Source organism: Podarcis filfolensis (genome assembly GCF_964270895.1).
Source record: "Podarcis filfolensis genome assembly, chromosome: 5".
In the NCBI taxonomy this organism is placed as follows: domain Eukaryota; kingdom Metazoa; phylum Chordata; class Lepidosauria; order Squamata; family Lacertidae; genus Podarcis; species Podarcis filfolensis.
Window position 1 is genome coordinate 80,054,542 of NC_139608.1, and position 19,535 is coordinate 80,074,076.

Consider the following 19,535-nt stretch of genomic DNA (forward strand, 5'->3'; position numbering starts at 1 on the left):
CCATGAGACCATTGTATTATAATGCACCAATGCTATTATTTGCAGATGGAATCAGTACAATAGGTGCTGGGTTTATGTTTTTTAAAACCACACTCGATGTGGTAAAAACTGACTTACCAGTGCAAGGATGTCTGTGTTATCAACTACTGTTTTTGGTGCATTGTCGCAGTTGATCTCTTTTTACAAGGTCCTCACCAATTGTGTCCCTGCAACTCAGGATAACACTTTTGGCATCCAGTGAAGTGAATTATATTGTGTGTGTCATAATAAATTTGTTAATCTTTCAGGTGCTACAAGACTCTTCTGTTGGTTTTGCAGAATTGAAAGATTCCCCCTGCACCAATTTTACAATGATTGCTTACCGATTGAAATGGTAATCTGAAAAAGCCATTGTGAAATGGGTACTAACTTTTGTGCTAGATTCTACTTCCTCAAATGAATGGCATCTCAGCCTGTGGTCTTTATCTTGCAGGTCCTGATTACAACATCTGATTGTGCTTAACTAAGAAAGAAACTCTGATCTCCCTCACCCCCTGCTTTGTGAAACACCTTGTCTGGTGAAGAGTTCTGGAGAGCTTGCCATACTTGTTTGGCATTCCTGTTGGTTTCAATAAACACATTACCCTACTGTGGATTGTGGAGTTGTTGTTGTTGTTTTCTAATGGGCCAGCATGCCTACTTTTGCTTTTAATTGAGCTTATTTACAATGGATAGAGTACTCTTCATCTCCAAAAAAGAAAGCAGCTCTTTTTTTTTTTTAGGGATGAGGGACATACAGAATCAGTATAGACTGAGTGCATCTTCTGAAGGCAAGGATATGGATTGTTTGTTTTTTAATTGCATGCATTAAATGCTTGTTTTTATTTCTTTAACTGCAAATGATTCTGGAAGAAGATCTGGTCAGTTGGCAACTAAAGAACTACTTGTAGCTGTTTTATTCATAGAACTCTTGTATCACATCTAATTTGTGCATATGTGACCACCTTTCTGTATATGAGGTCTGTTTAGGAGAATGTCAGGTTTTCCAAGAAATGCCAGGTTTTCCAAGCATTCTGCTTCACACAGTAGCCAACCATATCACTATGCAATACCAAAAGCAGGACACAGGTCAGGTGAGTACACTTTCGCCCTGTTCTTTCCCAGCAATTGATATGCCTCTGATAGCATATGTCCATACGATTAGTAGCCACTGATAGTCTTAGCATTCATGAATTTGCCTAACCTCTTGAGAAAGCCATCTAGGTTGGCAGCCATAATCACATCTTGTGTAATTCCAGAGCTGTGGTTGTGCACATACACACACTAAAAAGTGGACCCAGATCAGCCCTATCCCAACCTAGGTCACACCCAACCCAGATCTGGTCCTATATCAGGGTAGGACTAAAGGGGCAGGGCAGGGCAGGGCAAATCCACTAGATTCAGTTTGATCTGCCCAATCTAGCGCCCAGCCCCATTAAATTCCATAGTTCATAGTAGCATCACCCCTTAGCAAAACCTGAAAATAGCCCCATAGGCTTGGAGATTAGTGCGCACAGTTGAAGGGAATTGAGAGTATGGGTTGAGGAGCGAGAGAGCCAGACAGAACTGTGGTTTCTTTTTTAAAAATATTATTATGAAGCTTTCATTTTACAGACAGAGATGCGCCAAGAATGAGGAATGTTGAAAGGCTTTGCCCAAGAAGCCTAGATGCAGCAAGTATGCATCTGCCTTTGGAGATGAAGCAGGCGCCTTCACTGCACCCTTTTCGGCGCCTGCTATAAACTTTGTTTCCTTTCCTTTACATTTACCTGCAAAAAGTTGCTATGCCTTTTAATCGGTGGTTTTAGCTTAACTGTAATTGCATTTTGCATGTTTTTCACTTTGACTTTTATCGATCATGTTCATGCTTTCGTAAGCCGCTTAGAGGTTTTCGTTAAGGTTAGGCGGTGCAAAAACTTTAAGGGAAGAATGTGAGTAACACCATTGCAAATAAAGGGGAGGCAAACTCCTCTTGCCAAGAAGTCAGTAGGTCTTTCAAGCCCAAGCGGTTGATGTTAAATGCTCGGAGTATTCAGCCCCCGACAGACGTCGCAACCAAATCCTGAATCTACACAGTCTCAAGGCACTATCGCTTGTAGCTGCAAGGGGGTTGCATTCTCTCTTTCTTCTTCTTTTATAAAAGATTTTCTTGTTTTACAGACATTATGTGAAATGTCTCTCGTATTTTTACATGTAACATTTTTACAAATCCGTTTCATTTGACGAGACATTAGGGGGAGAAAAAAAGGGGTGGAGGGTGGAGATATGAGTGGGGGTGGGGGTGGGTGGCGATGTTTCTATTATGCTTAATTTATGTAGAGTTTGGTGTCAGCGTTGCTTGTCCTGTTCACTTGTGTTCCTAACGGAGTTGCATTCTGAGGGAAAGCGAGCTTTCCGTTTCCACGTTGCTGGTGCTTCCTTTCTTGTTCACTTCAACTATTTCTCTTTCTGTCTTTCTATCCCCACAACTTTCACGTGGCATATTCCTCTGCCTTTCAAGGACTTGCGGCATCCAAATAGCCTGCCGCTCCACCCTACACCCGGGGCAAGATAGTTCCCTCCGATCCTCAAAGGAACTGAAAACGTTCTGAAACCTTCCAGCTCATACAATGAATGTTCCCAGTCCCTGGCAGTTTGTTAATCAATGATGGTTCTCTGGTGGTACATTCTTTGTTATTTTTGCATAAGATAATTAACACAAGGGACCCTCCCTAAGTGTACCTATAAACCCTAATCATAGGTATGCTGACTCAGAATCGGCAAGGAAACTTTTTTTCGAGTAAGAACTACATTTTTTACGACTGAAAAAAAAAGCTTCCGTGAAGGTTGGGGGCGTTACAGAAAGATGTGGAAACCTCAGCAAACATATCAGTACTGTCTCAGGAAAGATTATCCCTGAACAAAAGAGGGCTCACATTGGGGGTGGGAGAGACACAATTAAATGTCTCTAATTTCTACCATCATCATCGCTTAGAAGCTCGGTGTATTTCTGAAGAAGGCAATTGATATAAACTTGTATTCCTGTAAGGTACTTACAGTAGGGACTAGCAGAATTTCCTGGAAAACATTTACTTGTATCCTTTGGGATACAATACGTTGCAATCTATCTCAATATATTCTTCATCATAGCAGTGGAACATCTATCAAGAATATAAGGGGTGTCTTATTCGTTCCAGAACATAGAAATGTGTCCCAACTAATTTGCTTCAAAATTGTCTTATTTTGGAAGGGAGATTTAGGATGCTGTGCAAAGTTCTTAACCCGAGGTACTATTTCTGGATTAGCAGAGTCTAGAACCTGAAGTGTCTGTAACCCGAGGTACCACTGTATTTCTAAGCATTCTTTTCAGGTGGTCATAGTATGGCTTCCATATAACATCAAAATCTAGGGATTGCGGCATGTATTAGCTGTGAAGTAGACTTTTTGATTCATCAGCGTTGGAATCCAAGTATGTCTGTTTATGATGGTATGTGAAGTGGATTCCAAACCATTTATACTTGATAGTAAATATTTCCAGACAATTTGGCCTCGGCTAGGGACATTAATATTCCATTTTTGAGAATCGTACTTCTATCTCACTTTGCAGTCCTGTGAGGCTCCCACAATAAATAAAAAGCTCGCTATAAAGCTGATTTCCAAGTCACGTCATCCTCAGTATTAGTTTCACATCTCAAAATGGGACAAATATATGGTCTTCCCAAAAGGGTTACCAAAACGGGGACTGGGGGTGCAATGGTGCTCTTGAGGACTTCCACTGGCTCCCCAAAAACATCTGAGACACATCTCCCCTGCTCACTGCCCTCTTCCTCAGGAACTGGGAAACTTTTTCGGATAGAGTAGACCGTCGTTCACGAAAGCATATGCCACAATAAATTTGGTAGCCTTTGACGTGTCAAAACACGGTTTGCGCTGTTAATTCAACACGTATTTCCGAGCAGAAACTTGACCTCCTGGTCCGTGTGTTTCAGTAGCCATGAAGTTTAACTGTTCATTAAAACAACCACCAGCACAGCGCTAATCTCACATTGACATTGCTGCTGTTCATATTACGAAGTTACTTTGTGGTACATTGTGCTTGGAAAGTTGCCAAGTTACAATTTACGCGGTGAAACATTGTGATCTTTGAACCTAGGAGGAAGAAAGGGACATAATGTATAAACGAACTAGTAATAGGTTGAAACGCAGCCATGTCTTTGATACCTCAACCCCTGCTTGCTTGTTTTCCTTTCCTCGTCCTCCTACAAATAAAAGCAATTCAATGTTCCAGGTTGCTATGTTCTTATGGTTTTTATTTACTGAATTTGTACTCGGAGCCTAGATGAGCAGTACACACTTTGTGTGTGTGTGTGTGTGTGTGTGTGTGTAGAAGGATTGTGGGGTGGGTGGGTGGGTGCTAATACGCCGCCAAATATATATATTACCTGAGGGAAGATGGCGCCACCGCCGCCGCGCCCTGTGGTGGCGCCTGGGAACGACTACGAGATAACTCTGAAGGGCTTCCCTCTCGACATTGTCTTCCCTTATTACTTTCCCGCAGCATCAGCGCTATAACGAACGTTTCCCTGGGGCAACGGGGGGGGCGGAGGTTTGTGTCCTTCCCGCTCCTCTTTCTGGTCCCAACGGCCGCCCATCCCCCACTCCCTCTCGCTTCGCCGCGTAGAATCCAGGTTGGCGCGGTGCGCCGTTTCCCGCCCAAACCACCCTTGCGCATGCGCCCCCGCCTGTCCTGCCTTGGCGCTCGTTGGCCACGCCTTCCCCTGCGGCGTCACAGCGGCCACCCTCCTCCTCCTCCTTCCTGGTCTCCCCTCTTCTCCCCCCCCCCCCCGTCCCCTCGGTCTCCTCTCCGCTCCCTCTTCACACAATGACCCCCCCGCCCAACCCCGCAGGGGGGACCCACCCGTGAGGCGAGATAAGCGCATTAGCATGTCTGGCCTCTGAGGAAGGCTGCCCCCTCTCGCCTTCCTTGCTGCTCCTTTCATTCCTTCATCCTTCTGCTCCCCTCTGGCCCCTCCAGGCTCAGCGCGGGGGGCGGGGGCTGGGCTGCCCTAAATCCGCCTCTGCTTGGAAGTTTTTTTCCCTCTCCAATAAGGCTACATTTTATTTTTGGTTGATCATGATTTTTAATTATTATGAATCAAGACAGATCCATTTAGTCAGAAATACGTCCCTCTTAATCCCTACCATTTCATTAACTTATGTACTGCTTTTGAAATGAACCTCACAAAGTGGTTTACATCAATATATCAAAAAAATAAGCATCCATTAAAAATGTAATAAAACAGCAAAGGCAAACTGCAAGGGGGGAAAGTTCAATGATTTTAGGATTGTAGCTTTTAAAAGTGTAGTTCAGTGGGAAAATGTAGTTTCACTCTGCCGGCCCTTTTCTCAATTATCAGAACTGGAGATCTGTGATAACGCATCACCTGCTTGCATGCATAGGGTGGGATGGGGGGCGCAACTAATCCCTGTCCCTCTCCCCCCCCCCCTCCGGTCCTAATTGCTTTCTAATTTGCTGATTCCTTTGCATGGCAGTGGTGGGAAGAACGCTGCGTGTTTTGCAGTAGATCAGAAAGGATTGCTGACCTCACCTCCCCGTGTTTATAAATACAGTAACCGCAAAATAATCCCCCTCCCCCTCTACATTATACTGCTGAGATGAAGAATACTTGAGTTAACCGGGAACGGATTTACGTGTGGAAAGCCTGTCAGCTCCCATTAATTCTGATTCTCCAAACAAGTTCCTGGGCTCATAATTCTTGTATTCTAAGTGTATGGCTTTTGTACTAAGCTCTTCCATGCTGGATCCTAGGTTCTAGTTAAAGCGAGGGAAGCAAATCTCTTGCTGCATGGTGCCTGTGACTTCCAACCCCCTTATTGGGCAAATATTAGTTCTGAGTGGGCAACTTGGATGGGTAAAATAGCATGGTATTTACACCTCTTCCCCAGCGCCACAAATAGTTCTGAATCTCTACTCCCCTCCCCTCGTTTGCTGTTTTCAAACCCAACAACAGACGACTATTACAGTTCTCCCAACATCAGTCCCAAGCAGTGACAGACCTACATTTTGGGGGTCCTGAACTTGAGCTGTGCTGGGGGTCCCATCACAACTAGCAATGAGTTCTGGGTAACCACTTTTGTCGTCTTCAATGGGGTTGTTCCCTGACAGATCACCACATTTAAAAAATCAGATTTTGATTAGAATTTCTGCTCTGGGTTGTCACATGTGTCAAAGTCTCTGGTGTGAATATAAATGTTTAAGGATGTGAACTAAATTCAGGTCTGGGGCCCCTCTGGGATTTGGCGCCCAGAATCTTAAGATTCATTGGTTTCGTAGGAGATCTGCCCCTGATCCAAGCTGCTCTCTGTTTAACATAGGCAAAATGCCAGAATCTAGATGCTAGAACAGCTCTGGAGAGAGAGATAAATGTAATACAATAGATAAAAGGCAAGATTAAAACTCCCAATTGAGATCAAAAAGCTAAGACTGGAGGATAAAACCTGCAATAAGAACAACTAGCTGCAACTAGATCTAAATGTCTTCACCTGACACATACAAAAATATTAAAGTGATGCCAGGCAAGGGGGGGGACACGCATTATCTGGGGTGCCACCTTGAATAAAAAAGGGGGGTCCCAGGAAAGCCCCACCCCACATAATTTGTCACATGGAACGGCACATACACACCATTTGAATGGCAATGCACATCAGTTCTCCCAACATCTGTTACAGTTATCCTGACATCAGTCCCAAGCAGTGACAGACCTACATTTTGGGGGTCCTGAACTTGAGCTGTGCTGGGGGTCCCATCACAACTAGCAATGAGTTCTGGGTAACCACTGTTGTCTTCTTCAACAGATCACCACATTTAAAAAATCAGATTTTGATTAGAATTTCTGTTCTGGGTTGTCTCACGTGTCAAAGACACTGCTGTGAATAAAAATGTTTACGCATGTGGACTAAATCCCTCTGAGAGTAGGTGCCCAGAATCTTAAGATCCATTGGTGTCCTAGGAGATCTGCCCCTGATTCCAAGCTGCTCTCTGTATAACATAGGGGAAATGCCAGAATCTAGATGCTAGAGCAGCTCTGGAGAGAGAGATAAATGTAATACAATAGATAAAAGGCAAGATTAAAACAACACCCAATTGAGATCAAAAAGCTAAGGTTGGAGGATAAAACCTGCAATAAGGACAACTAGCTGCAAGTAGATCTAAATGTCTTCACCTGACACATACAAAAACATCAAAGTGATGCCAGGCAAGCCTCTCTGGGAGTGGAAGGTGCGGGATTTATTTCCCCACATCCATCTCTCTGAATGAGGGAAAGAGTTGAGTGGTGGAGAACTGAGGGCATCATTACGCAGGAGAGACTGCTAAATCTTAGTGAAAAGGAAAGGTACTAGGTGGTGTGTCATCTGCTGTGGATGAGGAAAGACTGCAACGTTATCGGCTGCCCTGGGTGGAATCTACACATAAAAAACACTCTGCAAATGCTTTAAAAAAACATTTTGAAAAATATATTGAATTTCCCATAGCTCACCACAAAAATGTAGTTCTTACTCGAAAAAAAATTTCCTTGCCGATTCTGAGTCTGCATACTTAGGATTAGGGTTTATAGGTACACCTAGAGAAGGTCCCTTGTGTTAATTTTCTTAAGCAAAAATAGCAAAGAATGTACCAACGGGGAAACATTATTGATTAACAAACTGCCAGGGACTGGGAACATTCATTGTATGAGCTGGAAGGTTTCAGAACGTTTTCAGTTCCTTTGAGGATCGGAGGGAACTATCTTGCCCCGGGTGTAGGGTGGAGCGGCAGGCTATTTGGACGCCGCAAGTCCCTGAAAGGCAGAGGAATATGCCACGTGAAAGTTGTGGGGATAGAAAGACAGAAAGAGAAATAGTTGAAGTGAACAAGAAAGGAAGCACCAGCAACGTTTGAAGCAAGCCTAGGAAACGGAAAGCTCGCTTTCACTGAGAATGCAACCCCCTTGCAGTTACAAGCGATAGTGCCTTGAGACTGTAGATTCAGGATTTGGTTGCGACGTCTGTCAGGGGCTGAATACTCCGAGAATCTAACATGAACCGCTTGGGCTTGAAAGACCTACTGACTTCTTGGCAAGAGGAGTTTGCCTTCCCTTTATTTGCAATGGTGTTACTCACATTCTTCCCTTAAAGTTTTTGCACCGCCTAAGCTTAACGAAAACCTCTAAGCGGCTTACGAAAGCATGAACATGATCGATAAAAGTCAAAGTGAAAAACATGCAAAATGCAATTACAGTTAAGCTAAAACCACCGATTAAAAGGCATAGCAACTTTTTGCAGGTAAAGGTAAAGGAAAGGAAACAAAGTTTATAGCAGGCGCCGAAAAGGGTGCAGTGAAGGCTCCTGCTTCATCTCAAAAGGCAGGGGGTTTCAGAGTGTACTCGCTGCATCTAGGCTTCTTGGGCAAAGCCTTTCAACATTCCTCATTCTTGGCGCATCTCTGTCTGTAAAATGAAAGCTTCATAATAATATTTTTAAAAAATAAACCACAGTTCTCTTTGGCTCTCTCGCTCCCCAACCCGTCTTCTCAATTCCCTTCTCTTCAACTGTGCGCACTAATCTCCAAGCCTACGGGGCTATTTTCCAGTTTTTCTAAGGGGTGATGCCAAGGGAAGGGTGCGCTCCAGCCCATCTAGATTGGTCAAGCAGCGCTTGAAAAGTGAACTTGAAACTCGCTCCTCCCCAAAAGCCGCATCCCCATTGGAGCGCTTCTCTCCAAGGAAAACGCGCCGGCCAATTGGCAGCCAGGAGGGGCTATAAAGGCGCCGAACTCCAGAAACCTGGAGCGGGCCTTGAGGAGAAAGGACACTTTGCAAGCGAAAACCTGCTTTGTTGGAAGAGAGCGAGACAGCGCTTTTGCAAGATGAAAACTACCACCAGCCGAGGTAAGAAGAGAGGATTGTTAAGAAGATTTTTTGTTCACTTGTCTTTAAAAAATTGCTCAAATGATTGATATAAATTCAGGGTTTCATAAACGAGGGTTTTTATAAAGGAAGGTGGTTTCTGTTTCTGGGTCAGGATCAGGGTGAAGGAAAGACCCATTTGTGGTAGCCAGGGAGGGATTACACAGGGGCTCAAATGTCTTCGGTTGGAAACATTTCGCAAGATTGGTTTGCACATATTTTACTTGTAAGCATGAAGCATTTAGTGCATTTTACTGCATGAAGCATTGACACACACACTTTCTGACTGTTAAATCCCTTTCACATAAGCGGGATTAAATTTCCCAATAAACGTGGTTTGGATCGGCTGCGGAAAACGATGGCAGGCATAGAAATAAGAGCGTAAACGTATTACCTAAAATTCTATGGTTTGTTTTCATTCAAGCCTTGCTCCGAGCAACCGGAGGTTTATTTAAAGGCCACAAAGTGCGTGGAAATCAATGTCAGGTACAAAAGCCTTCCTGTAAAACGTGAAGGCTTTGCCCTTCTGCGCTCTGCCGGGTGGGTGGTCAGCGGGGCGGTTGAAAGAATTGCCACCGAAGCGTTCTATACTGGTGGTTGTTTTACGCAGTGTAACCTCAGGCAGCGCCCGATTCTGGGGGACTTGCTCCCGGGCAAGTGCAGGCGATGCAGCCCTGAGCTTTCCATGTCGGGAGGAAGATCTGCAAGCGTCACTTCTGTTTAAGCCGAGCGCTTCCTTCAGATTTGCCTCTTTGTCTTTTCCCAGGAGGAAGCTACCCCAAAACCGGAGGAGGAAGGAGAAAAAGGACCGTTTTTACCACTGCCCAAATCGAGCTTTTAAAGAAGGCGTTTGAAGAGAACCGGTACCCCGGATACCAGACTAGGGAGGCGCTGGCGAGGTGCATCGGAGTCGAAGAAGATCGTGTGCACGTAAGAATCGGGATGGTGGGGGCTCCCAAGACTTCCCTAAACCGCACATGCTGGAAGAATTTGAAACGCTCAAAATAATCCTTGCGTAGTCGAAGGCCTTAGTTCACCCGGGTGCCTCTCAGCTTATCGCGAAAGGCGCCTTGTTCAAGAGCCAACTTCCTCTTTCTTGGTTCTTTTTTTTTGGGGGGGGGGGTGTATCGTGGATATAAAGGCTTTTGAACATAATGCCTATATGCCTTTCGCACAACACAAAACAAGTTAACGTAGGTTCTCCCACGAATACACTAATCTTTGCTTGGTTGTTGTACCTGAAAGTGAAATTATGACCTACTCGTTAGGAAATAATGGGCATTTGGTTCTCACCTTTCTTCTGTTCAGATCTGGTTTCAAAACCGACGAGCCAGAACACCAAAGAGGATAGGTTCCAGGATAAGGATCGGGAACCATGCTGCAGCTCCTTATAGCCAGAGTGAGAGAACCTGTCCAAGAAGCAGCCTGGACAGCAGCCCGAGAAGCAGTCCAGGAAACCTCCAAAATATTCACACGCAACAAAATTACCAACCACACAACTTTCATTATGCTGAAAGCTATGGAGGAGCAGAGTTGTGGCAGCCACCTCTCAACAACACGCAACCAGGAGAGTATGCCCCGCAACAGCAGAGCTCCCTGGAATTGAACCCTGCTCATTACCAGCAAGCTGCTTTTTGTGGAACTGGGCTTTATGAGACTTCCCAGGCGAGCAACTGCCCAGTTCCATATTACGGTGCGGAGTTGGTGAGGCAGCCTCCACCATCATCTGATAACTTCTTCATGGCATCAAGCACTTATACTCCCTGGTCTGCAACGGGGAATTTTTCAGCTACAAATCCTGGACAAATGCAGAATGTTGATGGAAGTGCTTCGGACTCTCAGTTTTTCTCTTTAAGTCAGGTTCCAGATTAGCATCCCCACTCCCCAACTCCTTCCTTGCTATCCTGTACATATTTTCCAAGCTCCCTCTTTTAATGGCTTTTAATGTATGACTTGGATGTTTTGAATAAAGTTTGTTCTTTTAATAGCTTGTCTGGAGTCTTCCTTTAACTTTCCATTTACTGAAACATTCACTTTCCTGTGTGCAAACATATAAACGTGGGCTTAATGTTCCCATAGCAAAAAGTCAGTTGCGCGGTACTTGTGGTTCTAGAGATAAAAGGTCAGGTCTACTAATGGCTGAATATTCCTGAGACACATTTTAATGCACCAATGGCTTTCTGTCCCTTTCCTTTTCTTTTTGAGTCTCTGTATCTGAGGCTAGAGTAGGTGGCAATAAATGTGGTGGGAAGTTGCTGTATTTTCCTTGTATGCAAAAGTATATTTGTAGATCCTGCTATAAGTAGATTTGTTAATAAGTTTGGTTTCCATTCATGAGTCTTCCATTTTTTAAAAAACAGAAGTTTGAGATGGGGATATAAGGTTTAATTGATTTTTCTACCATGAGTGTGTTAAGTTGCTCTCCAAAGCTTTAAAGACATACAAGATTAACTGGTATGTGCCGTAGCCTGCAACATGGGCATTTATATCTATTAAAAACTTTGTGGGGGGATATTTTGAACACTTTATTTCATTTTCTTGCTCTTAATCCCCCCCCCCTTTTGTGCTCTACTGCCTTCAATGAAGCTTTATAGGAGGGTTGCCTGTGAACTAGAGGTACCACTGTATATGCCTGAGGGAAGGTAGCCGCGCCCTGTGGTGGCGCCTGGGGAGCGGCTACGAGATAACTCTGAAGGGCTTCCCTCTCGGCGTTGCCTCCCCTTATTACGTTCCCGCAGCATCAGCACTATAACGAACGTCTTGCTGGGGCAACGGGGGGGGAGGGGTGTCCTTCCCGCTCCTCTTTCTGGTCCCAACGGCCGCCCATCCCCCACTCCCTCTCGCTTCGCCTCAGAGATTCAAGGTTGGCGCCGCGCGCCGTTTCCCGCCCAAACCGCCCCCGCGCATTCGCCCCCGCCTGTCCCTTTGGCCACACCGGCCGCCCTCCTCCTCCTGCTCCCTGGTCTCCCCGCTTCTCCCTCCCTCCCCTCGGTCTACTCTTCGCTCCCTCTTCACACAATGACACCCCCGCCCCACCCCGCAGGGGGGACCCACCCGTGAGGCGAGATAAGCGCATTAGCATGTCTGGCCTCTGAGGAAGGCTGCCCCCTCTCGCCTTCCATGCTGCTCCTGTCATTCCTTCATCCTTCTGCTCCCCTCTGGCCCCTCCAGGCTCAGCGCGGGGGGCGGGGGCTGGGCTGCCCTAAATCCGCCCCTCCTTGGAAGTTCACTTTTGTTTTTGGTTGATCATGATTTTTAATTATTATAAATCAAGACAGATCCCTTTAGTAAGAAATACGTCCCTCTCAATCCCTACCATTTCATTTACTTATGTACTGCTTTTGAAATGAACCTCACAAAGTGGTTTACATCAATATATCAAAACAATAAGCATCAATTAAAAATGTAATAAAACAGCAAAGGCAAACTGCAAGGGGGAAAAGTTCAATGCTTTTAGGATTGTAGCTCTTAAAAGTGAAGTTGAGTGGGAGAGAAATTTTTCTCTATCCACTTTCTCCATGCAATGCAAAATTTTATAAATTTCTGTCATGCCACCTCTTATTCAATTTTTCTCTAAACGAAAAAGTCCCCAATGCTCCAACCTTTCCTCATTGTTCCATCCACTTGATCACTCTGCCGGCCCTTTTCTCAATTATCAGAACTGGAGATCTGTGATAACGCATCACATGCTTGTATGCATAGGGTGGGATGGGGGACGCAACTAATCCTTTTTCCCACTCCCCCACTCCAGTCCTAATTGCTTCTAAATTGCTGTTTCCTTTGCGTGGCAGTGGTGGGAAGAAGATGGGAAGAACGCTGGGTGTTTTGCAGTAGATCACAAAGGATTGCTGACCTCCCCTCCCCGTGCACAGTAACCGCAAAATAATCCCTCTCCCCCTCCCCCTCTACCACAAATAGTTCTGAATCTCTACTCCCCTCCCCTCGTTTGCTATTTTAAAACCCAACAGCAGATGACTATTACAGTTCTCCCAACATCAGTCCCAAGCAGTGACAGACCTACATTTTGGGGGCCCTGAACTTGAGCTGTTCTAAGGGCCCCATCACAACTAGCAATGAGTTCTGGGTAACCACTGTTGTCGTCTTCAATGGGGTTGTTCCCTGACAGATCACCACATTAAAAAACAACAACAGATTTTGATTAGAATTTCTGTTCTGGGTTGTCACACGTCTCAAAGTCATTGGTGTGAATAAAAATGTTTAAGAATGTGGATTAATTCAGGTCTGGGGCCCCTCTGGGATTTGACGCCCAGAATCTTAGGATTAAATGGTTTCATAGGAGACCTGCGCTTGCGTATCCAATGCACTGTTTTTAAAATAACGTAAGCTTTTTTCTAGCGTAAAATGAACGCAAATTTAATCGTCTATTGATAAAATATAGTTTGCTTACTCAGCTTAGATTTCCTTCGTCGCTTGCCACCGCTGTTATGTTTACCGTCTTATTCGCATTTGATGCGATTCTTGGCCGTTGCCACTGCCTCCATCGAAGGCGATGTACAAATCTATTTAGACGAGAGAGGATGCTATGAGGGGTATTGGAATTAAGTTGTTCCAAGCTTCTGCGTCGATATGAAATAATTTACACTTGCTTCTTTTTAGAACAACAACAAAAACTTTTTAAAAGGCACAGCCTGACTCCCTCCTTTGGCAATCTTCACGGAGCTCTGGCCCAATGGTTGCCATTGGTTTGATTTGAATTAATTTTATAATGAATGATTTTAGAGTGTTGTGTTGTACTGTTGTACTGTTTCATTGTTGTTAGCCGCCCCGAGCTCGGCTTTGGCTGGGGAGGGCGGGATATAAATAAAATTTATTATTATTTTATTTTTATCCGTTTAAGATAGGAAGTGTGTGCTACCTGGTAAAGCGCGGGGGGGGGGCGTGTTCTTTGGTTGGACCGCAAGTATGATTTTTGTACGATGAAGGTGTGGGACACCCCACTTTATTCAGTTCTGGGGTAGTTACTTGCACTGGCTTGGCAAAGAAAATGTGTAGCAGGCGCCGGAAAGTTCGTTCTCTCTCTCTCTCTCTCTCTCTCTCTCTCTCTCTCTTCCCTCACCTCTGAATTCTCTTCTCTTCAGTTGCCTGCATTGGATAATGCTCCAAGTCGAAACGTGCCAACAGCGAAATATTAAGCATATCAGCGCCGTTTTTTAAAATGTATTTTATTGCTTTTTCACATGCAATGAATACCATTTAAAATGCAATAAACGACGTCAGCTAGTCTGTCGTTTCTTGGAATCAACAGCAGTTTAAGGTTGGAACCACTGCTTAAAACCAAGGGCTAAGGACGAAATCACAGACTAAAGTAAGTCAAAGTCAATTGGTTATTACTGGCGGCCGAAAAGTCAACTGCCAAAGGGGTGGCGAGGGAGGGAGGGAGGGAGGGAGGGGGTTGACTCAGTTTAGCAAAACGGAAGAAAAGGTGACTCCCTCTTATCGGCTGAGAAGTAAGGCTGGGGTTCGCCCACCGGAGATAAATGCCCAGACCGAACCCCCAGCAGAATAGCAGAGTGAACCTGAGAGAGTTAGTGTCCATTTTTAAGGCAAAACCAATTCAGGAGAGAGCGAGAAAGAGTTTTTTCATGACGGCAACCAACAACGAAGGTAACAGAAACTTTAAAAAAAAAAAGATTATTAATTCACTGTTTTTAAACAACAACAACAACATTGCTCTAATGATTTATAGGGGAATGAGTAGGAAGGAAGATGATTTCTGTTTCATCTGGGTCAGGATCCCGGCGTAAGGAAGGCTTTCAAAGACCCGTTTGTGGTAGCCGGGGAGAGATTAAACATGTCTCACTATTTCCTGGGAAGAAGCCCAGGCAAGACTGCTTTGCACACCTTAATTCGTAAACACCAAGCATTTAGTGCGTGGAAAGTGCGATCCTATACAGGACACACTTTCCTGAACGTTAAATCCTTTTCAAATAAACGGCGATTTAATTTCCCAATAAACGTGATTAGGATCGGCTGCGGAAAACGATGGCAGACATAGAAATAAGAGCGGAAACTTCTTACTGAAAATTCTTTGGTTTGTTTTCATGCAAGCCTTGTTCAGAGCAACCGGAGGTTTATTTAAAGGCCACAAAGTGCGTGGATTTCAATGTCAGGTAGAAAAGCCTTCCTGTAAAAAGCGAAGGCTTTGCCCTTCTGCGCTCTGCCGGGTGGGTGGTCAGCGGGGCGGTTGAAAGAATTGCCACCGAAGCGTTCTCTACCGGGGGTCTTTTTACGCAGTGTAACGTCAGGCAGCGCCCGATTCTGGGGGACTTGCTCCCGGGCAAGTGCAGGCGATATAGCCCTGAGCTTTCCATGTCGGGATGAATGCTTTCCATGTCGGGAGCATGTCAAGCGTCGCTTCAGTTTAAGCTTGCCCAGCGCTTCCTTCAGATTTGCCTCTTTGTCTTTTCCCAGGAGGAAGCTACCCAAAAGTCGGTGGAGATGGGAGAAAAAGGACCGTTTTTACCACTGCCCAAATCGAGCTTTTAAAGAAGGCGTTTGAAGAGAACCGGTACCCCGATACCAGACTAGGCAGGTGCTGGCGAGGTGCATCGGAATCGAAGAAGATTGTGTGCACGTAAGAATCGGGATAGTGGGGGTTCCTAGGACTTCCTTAAACCGCAAATAATGGATAAATTTAAATCGCTCAGAACAATTCTTTCGTTGTCATTCGAATGCCTTTGCTCATCCAGGTGCCTCCGAGCTTAACGTGAAAGGTGCCTTATTCAAGAGCCAACTTCCTCTTTCCTGGGTTTTTGTCGGGTTTTATTTGGGGGGGCTGTTGTACCGTGGATGTAAAGGCTTTTTGTAAGGGGTGGGTGCGTTGTGTCCCCTCCTTTTCAACTGTAGGAAGAAATTGTGCCCATACTTCAGAACTTCAGAAATCCTGGTTCCTGATTAAGGCTTCCTTTTCCTTCCCACTCAAATTATTGGAGGCACATACTTTCAAATATCAAAGGTTCTGGATTTGAACAGTAAAAACTCTTAACAGACCTGGTTTCAACCTAATTTGGGGATAAAACTGTGGGATGTAAACACAGGAGCAGTCAATGACAACATTCCTAGAGTGTACATGTTAGAACATGGGGAGGGATGTCTGTCTAGCAAGCAGGTAAACTTCCTGGGGACGGACTTCCTCCGCATGTGACCAGAGGTGGGTGTGGCCTCACCTGTGCAGGTAAATGATAAAAGCACAGGGCAGGCAGCCATCTCTCTCTGCCATTTTTCTTTCGAAGAAGAAGCATCTAAAGATGCTCTCTTGGCTCTTAGCCAAGAGAGGAGGAAAGGACTATCTTGCTATAAGATAGATTCCGAATGCATGTAACCTTTTTAAGCCTGTCTGCCTTCTGGGATCATATTGTGAACAGAACGTGAGTAAACTCTTTTATACTTTTATAAAGACTGTGTCGTGTCTTGTATTTTAAGAGGGAACAAAGGGGAAATTACCAGAGTAATTATTATAGAGGTTCTAGCGAACCTGTGCAAGCGTTACCGTTGCGAACTTAAAGGGGAATGTCTATAAACTCTGCTGATATTTTGGGAACTTGTTAGCACAAGTTGGATAAGGATATAATTAGTCAATATATCCTATCCTGCGCCCCAGAACATTCCCACAAAAACCATCTGGTTTTCTGGGCCACCTTTATAGCCTGATCCACCTGACCGAACTCCCGAGGGAGTGTGCATAGGATATTCCTATTAGGATGGCATCATTCAGCACCTTGCATTGAGAGACCAAATGTCCAGCATTCAGCTGGAACCACACTTAAGCAACATTGCTTTTCTAGCCAATGTCCCGCAAGTCCCTAGTTCTCCCACACTGAAAAAATTACACCACACGAGGCACAAATATTCAGCGGTCCTCTGAGCTATAAAGTGAAATTATGACCTATCCATTTGGAAATGATGGGCATTTTGTTCTCTCCTTTCTTTTGTTCAGACCTGGTTTCAGAACAGAAGAGCGAGAACAAAGGTGACTGGGTCCAAAACAATGATCAGGAACCGAGCTACAGCTCCTTATAGCCGCTGTGACAGAAGAAGAAGTCCATTAAACAGCCTGGGGAGCAGCCCAAAAAGCAGCCATGCAGCTTCCATTATCCCGAAAGCTTTTGTTCAGACCTGGTTTCAGAACTGAAGAGCGAGAACAAAGATGACTGGGTCCAAAACAATGATCAGGAACCGAGCTACAACTCCTTATAGCCGCTCTGACAGAAGAAGTCCAAGCACTCCGAGAAGTAGTGCAAGAAGTCCGACGCAGCAACATTACCAGCCACGCAGCTTCCATTATCCCGAAAGCTATGAAGGAGCAGGGTTCTGGCAGTGACCTCTCAGCACCACGCAACCAGCAGAGCCCGTCTATGCAGCACAGCAGCAGAACTCCCAGGAATTGAACCCGGTTCATTACCAGCCAGCTGCTGTTGGGGGAACTGGGCTTTGTGAGACTTCCCAGGAAAGGAACTGCCCAGTTCCATATTATGATGCAGAGATGATGAGGCAGCCTCCACCAGGGCTGGTAACTTCTGCACTCCATCAAGCAGTAAAACTCCCTGGTCTGCAATGGGGAACAGTCATGCAATGGGGAACACTTATGCAACGGGGAATTATCCAGCTGCAAATCCTGTGCAAATGTTGCTTGAAGATTACCAAAATGGGCAGCAAAGCAATATCTTCCCTTCTCTCGACGCCTTCCAGGGTTACTCATCCATATAAATACATTTTAAAGTTTTTCAGTAAAGTTTGTTATTTTAATGCCTTTGTCTGGGATCATCATCTGGCTTTCCTTTTACTGAAGCGTTCTCTGCCCAAGCAAGCTAAAAGCACTTGTATATTGAAATCAAAAATAAATGCTGAACAATTGGCCACTTGTTCAAATAAGGACCAAAGTCAAAATCTGGGGTTAGAACAATTGGGTAAATGTTTCAAAAGGTTACAATTTTGCTTTTGTTTTTGTCGGGTTGGTGTGGGTTAAATGTTTAGTTGGGGTTGGCGGTTACTTTGATTTGGGTATAAGTATAAACTGTTCATTATTATTATTAGTATTAGTATTATTTATTATTACTATTGGTTTCTTGGTTTGCTATTTATTTGTTTTGTTTTTTAATGTTTGATGCATTGTGTTGTAAGCACAATATATTTTTGTACTTTTTGCAGAAAACAATAAAGCATATATAGATATAGATATATACGTGTGTTTTTGTGCATGTGATTCTATGGGGAGGGATTTTTCTGAGCCCTGCCTGCCTGCCTGCCTGCCTGCCATGCTACATAATGCACTCCCTTTTTGAAATGTTGCCTGAATACAGAAAGGGATTGGTTCTGCCGGATCCCCTCTCTGCTTTTAAGTGCAACTTCCACGAAGGAAGAGTTCACCCAAACCAAAATCCACAGTAGCTTGAGGATGTGACTCAGACATTGGGTTAAATCATGGAATTCAAAGTGTTAAATGAGGATGCTAATTGAGAGTATTGGGAATGCCTTACAAGATTCCAATCTGTTTATAATGCTACACATTATCACTTCATCATTCAGTATTTCCTCTTGTCCCTAATCTTAAACCAAGCTAATCCTTGCTGAGCTTCTGACATCCAGACAAGGGACCAATTCTGCTTATGCGGTTCAGGGTTTGCTTTCCCTCTGCTTTCCACCCAAATGGTTCTGAAACCGGGTTTCAATTCCACGAGCTTATTTCTCTATTTATATCCCACCCAGGGGCGCCCACTTGAATAGAAGATGGGGGGGAGACCAGGTAAGCCCTGCCCTGGTCGATTGCCATTAGAACATTGGGGGGCAAGGGACCTGGGCCCAAGAGTTGGCTCCTAGGACCCCACCTTTTCCCCTGGGACATTGAGGCGGCCCACCTCCTTCTTCCCTCTCAGCCCCCAACACCCCCGCGAGGGAGAGCAGCCTGAGAGGCGCAAAGGCACCCGAGTGAGCTTCGGGGATGGTAGTAGGGTGTGTGTGTGTGTGTGTGTGTGTGTGTGTGTGTGTGTGTAGGGGATTGTGGGGGTTGTAGGGATTGTGGGTGTGGGTGTGTGTGCAGGGATTTGAACCCTGCCTGGCCTCAGACCAACACACTGATACGCCGCCAAATATATATATATGCCTGAGGGAAGATGGCGCCGTCGCGCCCTGTGGTGGCGCCTGGGGACCGGCTACGAGATAACTCTTAAGGGCTTCCCTCTCGACATTGCCTCCCTTTATTACGTTCCCGCAGCATCAGCGCTATGACGAACGTCTTGCTGGGGCAACGGGGGGGGAGGGGTGTCCTTCCCGCTCCTCTTTCTGGTCCCAACGGCCGCCCATCCCCCACTCCCTCTCGCTTCGCCCCGTAGAATCCAGGTTGGCGCCGCGCGCCGTTTCCCGCCTAAACCGCCCCCGCGCATGCGCCTCGCCTGTCCTGCCTGGGCGCCCTTTGGCCACGGCTTCCCCTGCGGCGTCACCCCGGCCGCCCTCCTCCTCCTCCTCCTCACTGGTCTCCCCGCCTCTCCCCCCTCCCCTCGGTCTACTCTTGGCTCCCTCTTCACACAATGACCCCCCCACCCCACCCCGCAGGGG

General features: G+C 45.5%; 2 protein-coding genes and 1 long non-coding RNA gene across 6 annotated transcripts in view; 1 reads left to right on the plus strand and 2 right to left on the minus strand.

Moving 5' to 3' along the window:
• The window catches only part of LOC310762963 (uncharacterized protein), a 27,472-nt gene extending 25,245 nt beyond the window's left edge, over positions 1–2,227 (minus strand). Inside the window, exon 1 of the mRNA XM_083614864.1 lies at positions 1,782–2,227. The gene's annotated coding sequence lies outside the window, so the exon portion shown is untranslated. The remainder of the gene's footprint in view (positions 1–1,781) is intronic.
• LOC310762950 (uncharacterized protein) overlaps positions 1–18,049 on the plus strand; it is a 24,866-nt gene extending 6,817 nt beyond the window's left edge. Inside the window, exons 1-3 of one of the 4 annotated variants that reach the window (XM_083614835.1) lie at positions 8,526–8,945; positions 9,730–9,893; positions 10,272–10,950. In XM_083614835.1, coding sequence (XP_083470961.1) covers positions 8,924–8,945; positions 9,730–9,893; positions 10,272–10,835 — 750 coding nt within the window. In that variant the 5' untranslated portion in view covers positions 8,526–8,923 and the 3' untranslated portion in view covers positions 10,836–10,950. Of the gene's footprint in view, positions 1–287; positions 374–472; positions 633–761; positions 9,894–10,271; positions 10,951–16,920 lie in introns of those variants that run through there. The other 3 variants (XR_014548310.1, XR_014548311.1, XR_014548309.1) reach the window with 3 other exon arrangements.
• The window catches only part of LOC310763016, a 143,757-nt gene that overhangs the window by 112,761 nt on the left and 11,461 nt on the right, over positions 1–19,535 (minus strand). The window lies entirely within an intron of this gene.